Source organism: Epinephelus moara, chromosome 20, assembly GCF_006386435.1.
Source record: "Epinephelus moara isolate mb chromosome 20, YSFRI_EMoa_1.0, whole genome shotgun sequence".
Lineage (NCBI taxonomy): Eukaryota > Metazoa > Chordata > Actinopteri > Perciformes > Serranidae > Epinephelus > Epinephelus moara.
Window position 1 is genome coordinate 10012392 of NC_065525.1, and position 15162 is coordinate 10027553.

The following is a 15162-nucleotide window of genomic DNA, read 5'->3' on the forward strand; positions in this document are numbered from 1 at the left end:
GGTGCACTGCAACCTTCATAATTTATCACCTCCACGAACTGTTGCTGCCTTCTGCAGATTACATAAACCTCTGCTCACAGTGAGCAGGTTATGTCCTCAAGCACATGCTGCAGAATACCAGATACACTCAAAACGGAGACTTTCTTTTCAAAGCATTGCTCCGCAGTGCCTCTTGTGGTCAGAAACTCCACAGGGTCCCTTTAAGCTATCATTTATTCATGTTTACATACTACTGTTAAAGTAGGCAGTAGCTCACAGCTTTAAAGCTAGTAGTGCATGGCTTTGTTTAACACGGCTGCAACATCCAGCTTACTAATATATTTCTTTTACTTATGTGTTGATACACACATGCACACACACAGAAATACACACTCAACTTGCAGCAGGAAATGCTGTGTTCATAGACAAGAGGAACTCCTCAGTACTTCTGTTCTGCTTTCTCATTTTTTATTTACTCAGTTCCTCGTTGTGTTTCATTGGCGTGTGTGTGCAGTATGTGTGTCCTTGATTTGACTGCTTGTGTGCATGTGTGCGCATGTGTTTTCTGAACACATTTGCACAAATTCTGTTTGTCTGGTTGGTTTTGTGTGTGTGCATTCATATACTATGGTGATGCAGATGAGTGTGTTTTAAAGCCTGTTTAACTCCTGCTAATGTCTCTTCTACAGAACCGCATGCACGAGTCTCTGAAGCTGTTTGATTCCATCTGTAACAACAAGTGGTTTAAGGACACCTCCATCATCCTCTTTCTGAACAAGAAGGACCTCTTTGAAAGCAAGATTGTCAAGTCACCACTGTCCATCTGCTTCCCTGAGTACACTGGTACATATCCACCTACTTGACAGTGATACTTTATTTCTAGTTTGTACCATATACTTTATAATTGTATGGACACTGGCAGAATTGTGGCTGCTGAGGTAGAGCTTCCGCCACACAGTATTCACAAACATTTAAGAGTGGCTCTGAACATAAAAGGGGAAGTCCAGCAGCATTGGTCACTGTTAAGAAAGATTTTATGCAGTAACCTTTTTTTTTTAATGACGCTAAGGTTATTGTTGGTTTTGACAAGGATGGACAGGGTCAGGAATGAGTAGAAGGACAGCTCAAGGTAGACAGTTCAGAGACATCCGCAAAGGAGAGATGCTGTGTATATCGGTAGAGGGATGCCGAAGATGGAGCTGCCAGGAAAGAGGAAAAGAACAGTTTTGTAGATGTGGCGAGGGGGAACATGCAGGTGGTTGGCATGGCGGAGGAAAATGTAGAGGACAGGAAGAGATGGAAACAGATGATCCACTGTAATGACCCCTGACATGAGGAGCCGCAAGAAAAAAAAAAACTTTTTAAAAAATACAAGTATTTCTTCAAATTGAAGTGTTTTGATCTGATCTCAGTGATCTGTGGATAGATCTACTCACTAGATAAAGTAATACATGCTCTCTGAGTCTAGACCTTACCTTCTCCAACAGCTTATTTCTTAGTCTTGCTTTCTCTTTAACATTATAGTTACCTCCTATTGATATTTACTTGCTAAGTACTGCCAGTACCAGCTGCCTCAACTAAGAAGAGCGCAGGCAGCCACATTAATGACCAGTTTAAGCTACCCAACAAGTAGGACCAGAGAACCAGTTTACACCTGGTTTTAACATGTGTTTCAGGGATCCGAACACAAGTGAACATCTAAGACACATCGCCGTTCACATCTTTGTCTATCATGCGTCTTCAGCTGACCACTTGTGTGCAGATTTCATTAGTGCCTAAGTCACTATTGGCTAAAAGGTCATAGGGTCCTGTGCATAGTTGCTACGTCCACACTCTCACTAGCTGCTCACTAGTATCCTCACTAGTCACGTTAGCGGTTGTGTCGGTACAGCTGGGGATATAGCTGTCAGCAGAAGTAAACACGTCTGCTGTCATTGGGCAAAAGCATGAGCAGTCATGCAACACTTTCCAACTCATTGTAAAATGGGAAAGATATAAAGAGTTAGAGTGCTGTCACTTAAACACTTGTATTTAGCACTGTCCACTTGTCATCATGAATATTAATACAAGGTATAAACAGAGCCAGAGCAAACAAAGAAGAATCTGTGCACTAGTTTTGTTGACTTCCGTGACCTGTCAACATCAACAAACACAAACCAGCATATTGGTGTGTAGAATTTTCATTCAGTCCTCTTCCCTCGTCGATGCGACCGTTAGATTTACTATGAGATAGCCAGAGCCACTTAGCCACCTGAGGCCTGTACTACGTATCAGGATTTGAAGTAAGCAAGGTAACTGCAAGGTTAACTCTGGGTTTTTAGTACTACGAAGTTGGTTCTCTTTTTACCGGGATATATCACTGTGGTAACTTATGCTGAACAGCTAACCTGCTCCGGCGCACTTTAACTTCAGAGTATCGGATCACAGGCTGTCAACACCCTAACCTCTGACCAATCAGATCACTGAAGAAAAAAGTATCCATGGACAAAAGTGCAGAGTCTAAGGTATACAAGAGGAGCCTATATGCTGTTATAGGTCAGTAGATTCATTTAACATTTCCAGGGCTCTATTTGCACTGGTTCTAAAACAGAGCTTCTAACAAATGGAGAGATTGTTTACTCACTAAACACATGATTTTAGCACTATTTGAAATTAAAGTTTACTTTAGTCCGCAGTGATAGCACTGCTACTTTTACACTCTGATTCCATCACAGCAGCTCAAAATAACATGAGTCACCTGTGTGATGAGGACTAGGATAAAACAAATAACATTTTATTAGTAAAATAATCCACACATTTTTAATTGGCTCCCGTTACTATAAATGCTACATTTCGGTCAGACAGACCTCATCAGTCATTAACTACTTTTCCACCCTTTACGTCGTAGCAGAAAAAGTCTGATGTTACTTTAAAGTGTATTATGTGACATATTCAGAGTAGTTTCATCATCATCTGACTGAACAGCAAAAAATACTCTGTACTAATGTCACAAAGGCCTATAGCTCAGTAATACCTGCACGTGAATTATTGGATAGAGTTTTCAATGTTTCTAAATTTTCAGTTTTAAGATTACAGATTGGCGTTTATATCCCACACCACTGACATGTTACTGTCTGGTCTCGTCGTTTGCTACTGTTTCATCACATATTATATGAAGCAGCCTGCTTCATTCATGGTTGTGATGATGTAGCCCGCAATTAATAAGCCCACCCCTTTTACATGAACGCGCTGGTGGCTGGATAGCAAAACCCAGAGTTGACTGAACTAGTTGATAACCAGCTTCGTAGTACCGGTTATCCAGACAGACAACGTTAGGGTTAGTCAAACCAGATAGCAAGAAGATATCCTGGGTAAGCTGAACTGGCTTCGTAGTACAGGCCTCTGGAGTTATGACAGTCCAGGAAACTTTAGCAGGTGTGCACATTGTGTAACTACTCTGTCACAACTAACAGGACTGTCGAGAATGAAGACGGCTATCACCAATGTTAAATTACAACTGCAACCGGCTGGCTTTATCAATCACTGTTCACATATAAAGGTTATATCATATTTGGTCAACCCCAGCCTTTATCTTTGCTGCAGCAGTTATCTGCATTTTTAAGTAAAAAAGTTCTTCCCAGCTTTGTTAAATAAATCCTCGGGGAAACATAAATGAGATTTGGCAGCATATTCATAGAGTGCAAAAGAGTTCAGTTGTCTATAAAAAGTACAATTGCTCTGATGAAAGTTGCATACAAAAGGTTGCGAGAGGAGGGATGGATGGGGATGAGCATAAATAGACAGAATAGGAAATAAAAGACTAAAAGTAAAACAAAAGAGCCAATGGGCTCAGACAGTGGAACAAAACAAGATGAGAGTCAAAGAAGTAAATGAGTGAAACAGTGAATGAAATCAGGCGTGTTACCGGGAGTCCAAAGGAGAGGAGCTTGAGTGTGCTGGATACAAGAGAAAATGAGCAGTAAGACAACACGGGCAAACAATAGAACGTGAGAAAGCCAGAGAGAGCAAGAGTGTGAGAAAATGAGAAAAAAAAATACACAAAGCGAGACTGTGGGAAAGCAAGATGGAGAGAGACCAGAACAGCTAGACTGTGAGAAAGAGAGAATTAGGATTCCAAACCTGTCTCCTCTCCTCTTCTTCTCTTCTCTTCATCCTTTTTACATGGCAAGACCTTGTTCCTGTTCTGATGAAGTTGCCGCTGAAGCAGACAGACAAACCACAGTGCTGCTAATGGCCGAGAGCCAAGTAGATGTTAGTGACACTATGAGCAAAAATTACTCCAATCACTGAGATCGGACTCATTCCAAAAGTGTTATAACACATTAAAGCTCTTGATTGAATCCACTGCATGTCAAATGCCTGCATTACAAGCAGAACTAACTCTCACAGTTAATAATGGACTTGAACCAAAAGGGCATACAGTAGATTTACCACTGCTGTACAGTGAATCAGTATACAGTATGAATAATGGTCCAATCCTTTTGGCTCGAGGATCTCATATTTGTCACAGTCTTGACTGTTGCTGTATACAATGATACATTGGCAGTATTTAGAAACTGGCAGACTCTGCCAACAGCACCAAGACCTGACATTTTCCATCACATTTCATTTGTCAGTCTAAAATCACCTTTCCAATTGGTGTCTAAAAGTTGTCCATGTATCATATTTATTAAAGCTTGGCCAGCAGTAAGCACAGCCCACCGAACACCTCAGCAAAATGTGTGCTGAGCTGGAAAGTCAAAGGTTATGTTTTCATAAAGTATCAGAAAATTGTGCTGATACGGGAAATGCAGGACTGATATAAAGGTCCAGATGACAACAGCTTTTAAGATTTCACCTGACTCCCACTGCATGTCATCTCTCTCTCTCTCTCTCTCTCTGCTTCTCTCCTCAGGTCCAGACACTTACTTAGAGGGAATAGACTACATCAAGGGTCAATATGAGACTAAGAACAAGTCACCCAGCAAAGAGGTTTACTCCCATGTGACCTGCGCTACAGACACCAACAACATCCAGTTTGTCTTTGATGCTGTCACTGATGTCATCATAGCAAATAATCTGCGGGGGTGTGGCCTATACTGATGATGCTGTTAAATGTTAGCCAACGGATGGAGGATGTTTGACTTGTGTTTAACTATACGGTACTAGTTAGGATATGTGGCCTTTATCACTGATGTCATCATATGATAGCCTGTCAAATAAGAGGTATGGGCTGTGTTTGTGATGTCACCATACTGCTTTACCGTAAGGCTAGCCATTGGTCCAACTTGACTCTTAATTAATGAATTAATTGGTTGTGTGGTTTATTGGTGGGCTGAGACTACTTTTAATGTATTCTTTTACTTCCTGCTTAAGAAGAACCAAATCCCAGTAACTTTGTGCCTTTAATTGTACCAAAACTCTACATCTTTTGTCGGTGTGCTGCAGAAATCATGCGCAATACCTGCAGTGGACCCTTCTGGGATACAAGGCTCCTGAGATTTGTTTGTACATACAGTAGTGCCGTACTCAAAGAACTAAACTGATTGATAAGTAACTGCGGGGGGGTTCAACAGTACTCCAAAAAACTGGTATAATGGGACTCATTTGTTTACCCCAAAGTGTTTTTAATCACTGTAGTTTGAATTTGAGATGTCACTCTTCTTTGCTTTAGACTTATGCCTTAGTTACATGAGGGGCAGTACGTTGTTTAAATACAGGGTCATGTTCAGTTCACTCTAAGTTTACGTCAGAAAGATGTTCTCCAGATTTTATGTGCATGAGATATTAAAACTGTTGACAAGATTATGACCAAATGTTAAGTCATTAGAAAAAAACAACTTCTTTTTGTATATATTTTTCCAAAAAAGCTTTTCTGCACACCTCCCTTGTTATTCTGCATGCTGAGTAATATGTTTTGTTTTCTGATGACAGTCTCTGATGTATGCAATGTGCTGGGTAGTGTCTCACTAGTGCTTTGTTGCACTAAACTGTGCTCTTTTAAAGGTAGACTATGCAGGAATTGTCGGCTAATATTGTAAATGGTATTGCTAGGGAAAGTGAAAGTGAGAGCCAAGTCCAGAGTCCCTCTTGTTTGCTACATTTACGTTTTTGGCATCCACAATTTTCATAGCTTCCTCTCAGATGTATGCTGCTTACAGTCTTGCACCTGGTGGCCTCCTTTTTATTAAGTCCTGACCTCACTGCGCGCTGTGCCCAGGAATGTCCAGACCAAATGAGAAGAAAATTCAGGCAGAGGGCAGAGTCTCTGCAGATAAATACTCCACCACACAATTCTAGTGGGTCAAAGTGATGATTGAAGATTACTTCTGTTTGAGTTTATACTTTGTTTTTTAGGAAAATCATGTATAGTATACTTTTAATTATGGAGCTGCAAAATAATCAATATTTAATCAGTGGGACATTATGATTAAGTCATCATATGCATAAATACAGAGAAAAGGATGAAGCAGTCATTGTGAAATTGTTCAACGAAGTCAAACCTAACTTATTGTCAAGTTTATAATAATTTCACAGTGATATTTTCCTTTTTGCTTCATAGCAGTGGCTGAGCCTCCACCATATGATGTGAGAGAGGGCAGGGGAATAGTAGCAGTCACACAATCATTAAAAACATGTTATGCTGTTAAAAAAGAGAGATTTAAAAAAGTGATGAAATAACATTTCAGTATAAAAAGTTTGAAATATTTATTGAATAAGTTTACATTGAATTTTTCGTATTTTATCCTAGTCATATGTTTCTCATCTAGTCATAATAATGTGTCACGTTATAATGTCTTATTCACTGGTTTAATACTGCTCATTTTGTAGTTCCATTCTGAACAGTGTGACGCCTTGCTTAACATAAGGATTTAAGAAGTAGGACCAATTAATAACACAGTGCTCGTTCATCTTGTCCTGCCCTCCTCTGGCCTCAAAGAAACACACGGTCTCACAACAGCCTGAGGTCAGCTTCCCTTCAGCAAAGCCTCGCTCACTGAAAACCTGTGTGAGGTTGAAGATTATCAGAGTGGACTGCTCCCGGTATTAAATGTAATTAGACCAAAGGTGATTCCACTCATTAAATACATGTCACATGTTCTTCGGTCATTCTTAAGTCACATTTCTCTTTATTTTACTGTATTTTCAATTGATGGCACTTAGGTTGCCATTAGTTCAGATTTTAAAGGCCCAGTAGGATTTGAACATCTCTGACATTAACAACTCCCACTGGTGCTATCATAAGGACGCTGTGGTAACAGCCCCAATGAATGATTGCAGCAGTTTTGATGATAATGGTCTCATTTTTCTTCAAAAAGATTCAGATAATTTGAAAGATGCTATCATCACAGCATCACATACACATTGGGCTTTAAAGGGGAATGCCACCTAAATTCAGAATTCCATTATGTTATTACCATGTCCTTGGAAAATTCAACCAGTATTTGTGTCAATGAGCACTTCTCTTTTAGAGCCAAAAACCAAAGAAGTAAGTCTCAAACTTAGGATGTAATCGGGTATAAAGTCTGGAGCTGCTCCATAGACAATGAATGGGATTTTGTGGACCCATGTTTGTATTCTTTTTTATACCCATATGAGCTTTATTCTATTGTAGTGTTTTCAGGTCTAAAACAGAAAATGTACCCATATACTTAAAACATTCCCTTGGCTGCCCTCAGTGTCATCTGGAACATCTTTCACCTTCCCCTGTCAATAGAGCAGCTACACACTTTATACCCTATGACATTACACATTTGAGTTTGAGCACTCTAGCCTCTTTGTTTGGGAGAGAGTTGTTCATGTTTACTTATGTCTGGACTGTGTAAGACCAAAGGAATATCATGTGTGGATTTTAAAATGGATGTAGTTCCCCTTTGAGAAGAAAGTAAAAAAAAAAAGAAAGAAATTAGAAAAAAGTGATTTATTTTCTATTTGGTGGTGTCATTTGACACAGCACAGACAGTTTAGTAATGTTGTTAAAAACCACGGAGCATTAGTCATGGTTTGAGCAATGGTTGTTATCATTTTGTTGAAAACTACCCAGCAGGGGTTCATACAGCAGCAGTGAGATTGTGTGTTTCTATGTTGCAGAGGAACAGTGTTATTAGTGTTTTGGCCTTGGGTGCATTTCATTTGGGAATACATTTGTTTTGGTCCCTGTAGAAGGATATAATTGAAAATGCACCTCTGATCTAAGATAAAAGAGACCAGCAGTATAGTTTATTTATTTCCCCTTTATCTTAAATGTAAATTCATATTTAAATTTATAGGAAAGAAGTTGCTATTTTTTCCAGCCATCATTCTTCATCCCTGTTGATGTCACCTCTGGTCATATTTTAGGATTGATTTTCCCGGCTCTCATGTTGCAGCATTCATGGGTCTACTATAAAATCACTTTAAATGAAGAGCTTCAAGAGTTATCGTTCTGACTCACCCAGACTATTCCCAGATAATGCTTCAGAGGAGGCATTGATTTTATAGGGCCCTGGGGCCCAATCCAAAGTGGGGCTGCACAGTGTAATATCCCTACTGTCCACCTCTCTGCCTTAATAAGCCAGAGGTGAGCTCAGAAATACTGTGTGCTGGTGAGTACATATAGTCCTCTGGGACTACAATGTCAACCTTGTGACTATTGTTTTCGCCCCGATGTTACGCTTTCCGCTGAGTGAGTTCCATTTCTGCTGGATGGTAGTCGTCCCAGAGCTGCTGTAGGATTAAGGTTTGATGTGGTGCATGGCTTAGTTGAAATGACAAAGTGGAAAGTGTGCAATTTGTGGGAACGGTTCAAATTTGAGCCCCTGACATTAAAGCCAGAGTGTTGCATATAATACCAGGAAACACCATCAGCTCCTCCCTTCTGTCTTTGTAAGCAACAGTTTACAGCAGCATATAGAAACAGAGCTTTGTTTGTCTGTGGGACTGAGCTGAGTGTGTGTGCAGCTTTACTGCTATGAGTGCTCTCTGGCAAACAGAGGTAGAGAGCTTCTTTATTTATTTATGAGCTGGGCATTTGCTTCGTTCCACTCTTCCCTTCCACACTCAAACAGCGAGGGCACGTCTCCACCCACTGCTCACAGCTGCAATTTTTTTTAGACAGGTAAATGATGTCATCGGCTCTTCCTACCACATCTGTGCCAACTTTTCCTAATTAGAGAGCTGCCTGAGGCTGTTGATCAGCCTGTGTGTGTGTGTGTGTGTGTGTGTGTGTGTGTTTGTGTGTGTGAGACAACATCAGCCCATGGGGGGTTGTGGGGGAGTCAGTATCTGTGGATTAATTACCCAGAAGGCACCTGTCTACCCTTTACACACACACACACACACACACACACAAACACACAGAAGACACAAACACACCCATGGGATGTCAAAATGTCACCTCACTTGCCCATGCCAAATAAAACCACCATTTTCAACCAGAGAGCCTCAGATGTTTTTTGGTTCTGTTGCCAAACATGAAGTCTGCTGTTATGCATGTTGGTCTTTAGGTTAATTTTGCTGCTCTTTGGTTAACTGGACTGCACAGGTCTGGTAGGAGTTAGCTAGCAGCAGCACTTATTCGACAGTACCGCTAGTAACACCACCCCAACCCAACAGCGTTGCATTGAAAACATTGTGCCCACCCTCCTGTACCCCTCAGGTTACTCTAAAATTTTGAGCCGCAAAGTATTGTTAACTATGTTATAGGGCTGGGCGATAAATCGATTTTATCGATTAATTCGAATTTGTAGTTTAGGTCGATTTGTTTTAATGAAAATCGAGTTTCTCTTTAAAATCCGCCACCGCCACTCCCCGCTGGGCTCCCGTACTTCAGAGTGGGCTCACCCCTCACCCCCACGCGCTTAATACACAAACAACATGGCAGCGAGCGGGGAAGAACTCGTTCTCAAGAAAGGGAACGCGCTTTTGTGTGCTCACCTGTGTCTGTGTGCTCACGTGTGTGTGTGTGTGTGTGTGTGTATGTGCGCATCAAGGCCGAACTCCGCCGTGCGCGACACAGAGAGCAGAGGAGGATTTTAGACGCGCACCGTGTAGGGACAGAAATGACATGCCGTTGTGTAAATATGATAAATAAGTGTTAACAATGCCAAGCTGGCAGACCCCCGAACCGTAGTAAAGGGACCTCCGAAGACCATTAGCTCCTTTAGCTTGTGTTAGCTCGTTGTGGCAACAACACATAAACAACGGGACTTCGTCTGCGTTAAAGAACGGCACTTTATTTTCAGCACTGCAGGGATGATGCACAGCCTCTCTCATCAGTGTCTGACTTTTACATAGAGGGAAATAACTCAAAAACAGCATGCAGAACTGCGTAGGCTTCTTCACTGTGGCTGCTCGATGTAAACAACATAGCACATGCCTCACTTTCTTCCTGGGGCGCATCCGTCTGACGTCACACACCACACCCGGCGCACTAACGTCTCATACCTCCTACATCAACTACACACACACACACACACACACATACACACAAGCCACACACATCAGGCTCAGCCTGTAACATAAGGCTATTTAGTTTGTTTAATAAAAGGACAAGGTATAGACCTGTTCTATAGGAAACGGCCACTATGTTTCCACATGTTAACGTGACTAACTGACTCTGGCTAACTTTGTCAGACATTTACATCACAAAACAAGAAAATACCACCACTTGGTTAATCTCACATAGTCAGGAGAGTAAAGGGAAAGGTCTCCTGATGTATTTCCCTTAAGTTTGCTTTTTTTTTTTTTTTTTCCTATTAAAAATTAACCGTTTAGTTACCGGTAAATGGTTGTTGGGCTGTCAAAAGCCAAATCAACCAAAACTGACATTCCTAGCCCTAAAATGGTGTCAAAATATGTCCACATCAAAGATTTTTTTAATTAACTTTTTTACTTCACTTCCAACGTCTGTCTGTGGTTAAACTGTGCATAGAAAAACAGTTTTGTAATTTCCATAAAGCCAGACAACACTGACGAACAAATAAACATTGACATGCTTAGCATCTGTGCTAAATGCTTAGATTTGGGGGTTATTTTAAATGCACAAGACAGCAAAGATGAAACAAACTATTCTCATCATTTAACATTTGCACTGAAATAGAACCGTGCCCTCACTCAGTAACATTACAGGATCTTTCCATCTGCCTGAATGCCCTGTCACTGTAAATGTGTGTTTAATCCAGCATTTGTTGAATGAATATTTTTGTTGACCAACATCCTCACTTAATGCAAGGCGGGGGGCTGTGGAGACACCCCTTGCCTAATTTGTAATTTTTTTTTTATTTTTTATTTTTTGATACATTTATGTCCCTGTTTTTATGCCTGAAAGCCTAGAGAGCAGCCGGCAGTAGACATGAGCTGCAGAACAATGGGCTGTTGAAATTTTCATCCACACTAAGTTAGCAAGCTCCAATTCACATTCAGCTGAAAGGACATGCCTACATTTGTATTTGCCCTCAGGGTGGCAATGGCAATATACTGTTCGAGTTTTGTCTTCCAACGTCTTTCATGCCTGTGTTTTCCTCGGGCAGCACACAAAACAGGATGTATTCATGTTTCTGTTGCACAGAGACTTCAGTGGCATACCAGATGCACTTAAAGGCCCATAATTGTGTTTTTACATACAGTATTGAAATCACCTAAATATAACTTTGACATGCAAATATTTGCGCATCTTTACCCAGCCCCTGTGAGAGGGTCCACTGATTCTCATAATTCCATTGGAATTCACTGATTTTGCTGCAGAATTTTGCCATTTTAAATGCTGGCTTATTTTACCAGTATACTGGCAACACATTCTCACTCATGACCTGCAAATATGGCGGCTTAATCAGGGCCTCTGCACTTCAACTATTACACCCTAAATAACCGTCTAGCATCACTTTTAAATGCTCAGGGACAGCATGTCATCTTCCACTGGTTACATTCATAGTTTCTTTTCAAACTAGACTGACATGTTCACAAAAAACAAAGGTTTTCATTACCAAATCTACTTTAGGTTTGGGCAACAAAACCACTTGGTTAGGTTTAGGAAAAAACATCATGGTCTGGGTTAAAATAAGTATATTTGTCACATAAATTAACTAGGTTAGTGTTGATGGGTATGTCACAGAACATGTGTCGTATGTCACATGATGAACTACTTAACGCAGTTTAAAAAAACATGTTTTACACGGGACACAGACGGCACTCTCGTGAGTGAAAGTCTTGTGTTTGTTTGACAGCCCAACACCCCTCCCTCCCACCCTATACAGATGCTCTCACTCTTCATACTACATCACTGCTGCAGATGGGTTTATGTTTGAGTTAGTCTCATACTAACATTAAAGGGTGCCTTGTGGGTTACTAGTTGACAGCAGGGGCTACTGAACAAGCTGCCACATTTGACATCCTGGGAATGAGAAAGGCCTGATAGAGGACATATACTGCAGTAAATGGACCAAAACATGCCTACTGTGCTATTAGAAGTACACACAGCTACCATTTCTTTAACATGAGTTTTGGTATAAAAATGTGAAATCAAAATGGAGGAAAATAGAGAGAAGTGTGATTTAGGAATCTATCTGTGCTTCATCCTTGATAAACTGAACTCTCATTTCGTTGATGAGGGACAGACACATGATATGAGAATGCTGTAGTCCTGCAAGAGCCAAAAAAAAGATTTCCTTTCATTGTATTTGTGCCTGAAACCTAAACCTCTCTCTCTAATAGCTGGTTTATAAGGGGAAGACAGAATTGATGCTTTCTCTGAGAGGAGCTATGAGCAGATCACGCTGTGTGTGTGTGTGTGTGTGTGTGTGTGTGTGTGTGTGTGTGTGTGTGTGTGTGTGCGCGCGCGCGTGCGCAATGGCATGTATATGTGTGTGTGTTTGTGCTTTCACAGCAAGTCGGTACGCCTGATGAATTATCAACAACCAATGAGAAATTACATCAGCAGGCCAAGCTGAGAGGATAGTGGGTAGTGTAGTTTGTCCCAGCAATAAATAATAGATTCATAGGCTGTAGTGAACGAGAGATTTGTAGGTTATGTAGAGGAGGTTTATGGATACAGTCTCTTTTTTTAGGTGGCTGGCTTTGGTGTAATTAATAATACAGTCAGCATTTCATTCAGGTAGCAAAGGTCCTAGTTCATCTGGGCAGCAGATGGAGATATTAGCACCTTGTACCACTTAAAGCCTTAGCAACAATCTCTGATATCCCACAATGGCAGCCAAATGTTTCTGACTGAACTTTGATCCCAAAGTTTAGTGCCAAATGTTTCTCATGTAAGAGTTAAATGAACTCCTGTAGTGTCTTTCTGCTGACTTATTTATGCTTCAGATTTAAGTAGAGTAGAGTTTTGCCTGTAAATGCTTTTAGGTCATTATAATATGTCCAATTCATAGAGTGTATGTAAAGATGGATGACATGACAGATCCCCAAAAGTGAAGCCGCGACATCTCAATCGCCCCCTGGTGGCTGGCTGCAGTATCAGTCATAATAAAGATTGCCCTCATTGTGTTAGTGGAGAGGACACAGGCCAAACTAAAAACTCAAAGTACACGTCAAATACATTTTTCTGTCATTTAAGGTAGTTTTTATCATGCTGCTTTATGTTCAAGTGTTTGTTTTTCGTATAAGTTTGGTTTTAATTAGTTATTTGATGCTATAAAAAAGGAATTTTACAACATGATTGACAACTGTGTGAGCCAGTTGGTGGGCTTGCATTCAGTGGCGCTGCTTGCGATTGGTTTGATGGGTGTATGCGTGGAAAACTTGTAATTTTAGCTTCACCTCTGTACAGTGGGGATAAGTGGAGATGCATCGTACATCTTTATATACAGTCTGTGGTCCAGTTCTAATTCCATACAATGAGCACATAAGCCTCTGCAGAGCCAGGAAGATCCTGCTCTATTACTGGACTGGAAGAGGATTCAGGCAGTTGCATGGGACATATCATAATGAACTTGTGTAATTAAGGAGGCAGACTGTGAGCTGGTAAAAGTCCTCGCGCTCATCATGCTATTACCCATCATACCCTTACTGCTGCAGCTTTATTAGCCTTCATTTCTCTGACCCCTCTGTCAACCAACCAACACCTGTCTATACTTTCCATATCACCTACAGCAAAATCTGTGTGTGTGTGTGTGTGTGTGTGTGTGTGTGTGGTGTATTTTACTGAGCACTGTAGGTAAAATATATCTGCTGTATCTCCCTCACTGCTGTGATAATTTATTGAAAGTTGTATTTATACAGAAGAGAAATGACAATAAAGCATCACATGAGTAACTTGATATGTGTGTATTTTTTCCTGACCTAATTATTTTGTGTCTGCCTTGTGTCTATTTGCATTTCCAGGATATTTAAGTGGAAATACTGAGGATGTTTGTTGATGTTTTCTTCTTCCCTCTCACTTTCTTTGTTTTACTAACTATGATTATTTGTTGGAAATGTTGAAAAGAATTTCCTGAACAGGCCCACTTTAGAGACTAACACTGCTACTGTTTCTTGTTGTTCATGTGTGGGTGAGACAATGAAACCACTCCGGTTGGTGTCTGTGTCTGACTGATTAATATGCATGCAGAATGTTGCACTTAGTGTGATTTAAGATGCACAAGCAGCAGTTGTGCAGAATGTGTTATCCCCCCTGAAGTCTGTATCTCCCCCTTTCTCCTCTCTCTTTTGTGTTAGTGTGTTAAAGCTGTAGTTGGTAACTTTTATTAAAACAAGTTTTTGACCTATTTGATTAAACTGTCCCTATATGCTGACAGTAGTTCATGAGACAGACAATGCTGATCAAATATGAATCAAGATCCTGTTCATTGCCCAAATCTCACCTCAAACGTTTTCAGAAACATATTTAGTGAACTGTTCAGCTGAAAAATGAGTAAGATTGTGACTCCGCTGATATGTTAAAAAACGCCAAAACCAAGCACTGCCCAGTGGCAAACTCTCTCATTTTACAGCTAAACAGTACACTAAAATATGTTTCTGAAAAGAATTGAAGCAGAAGCACTAGGAAGTGGAGGAACGTGATTTTTTTTTTTCTCTCAGATTTAATGTCTCATGTACTACTGTCAGGATATAGTGCCAGTTTCTTCAAATATGAGAAAAACTTATTTTAATAAAAGTTGCAACATACAGCTTTATTTTGAAAGGGGGAGGGGTCATTTCTCTCTCTCTTTAAGTGTGTAACAGTGAGCAAAGATTCTGGCTCATTTGAACTCAAGACTGGCCTTAACAATT

At 40.5% G+C, this 15162-nt stretch overlaps 2 protein-coding genes across 3 annotated transcripts in view; one reads left to right on the forward strand and one right to left on the reverse strand.

Annotated features, from left to right (window-relative positions):
• Positions 1-15162, reverse strand: part of LOC126408262 (histone H4) — a 583921-nt gene that overhangs the window by 440306 nt on the left and 128453 nt on the right. The gene's annotated exons all lie outside the window — the stretch shown is intronic.
• Positions 1-15162, forward strand: part of LOC126408230 (guanine nucleotide-binding protein G(o) subunit alpha) — a 141663-nt gene that overhangs the window by 120823 nt on the left and 5678 nt on the right. Inside the window, exons 7-8 of one of the 2 annotated variants that reach the window (XM_050073681.1) lie at positions 669-822; positions 4874-14514. The exons of the other annotated variant lie outside the window; for it this stretch is intronic. Of the exons in view, the coding sequence (XP_049929638.1) occupies positions 669-822; positions 4874-5061 (342 nt within the window). The 3' untranslated portion in view covers positions 5062-14514. Of the gene's footprint in view, positions 1-668; positions 823-4873; positions 14515-15162 lie in introns of those variants that run through there. 2 annotated transcript variants of the gene reach the window in all.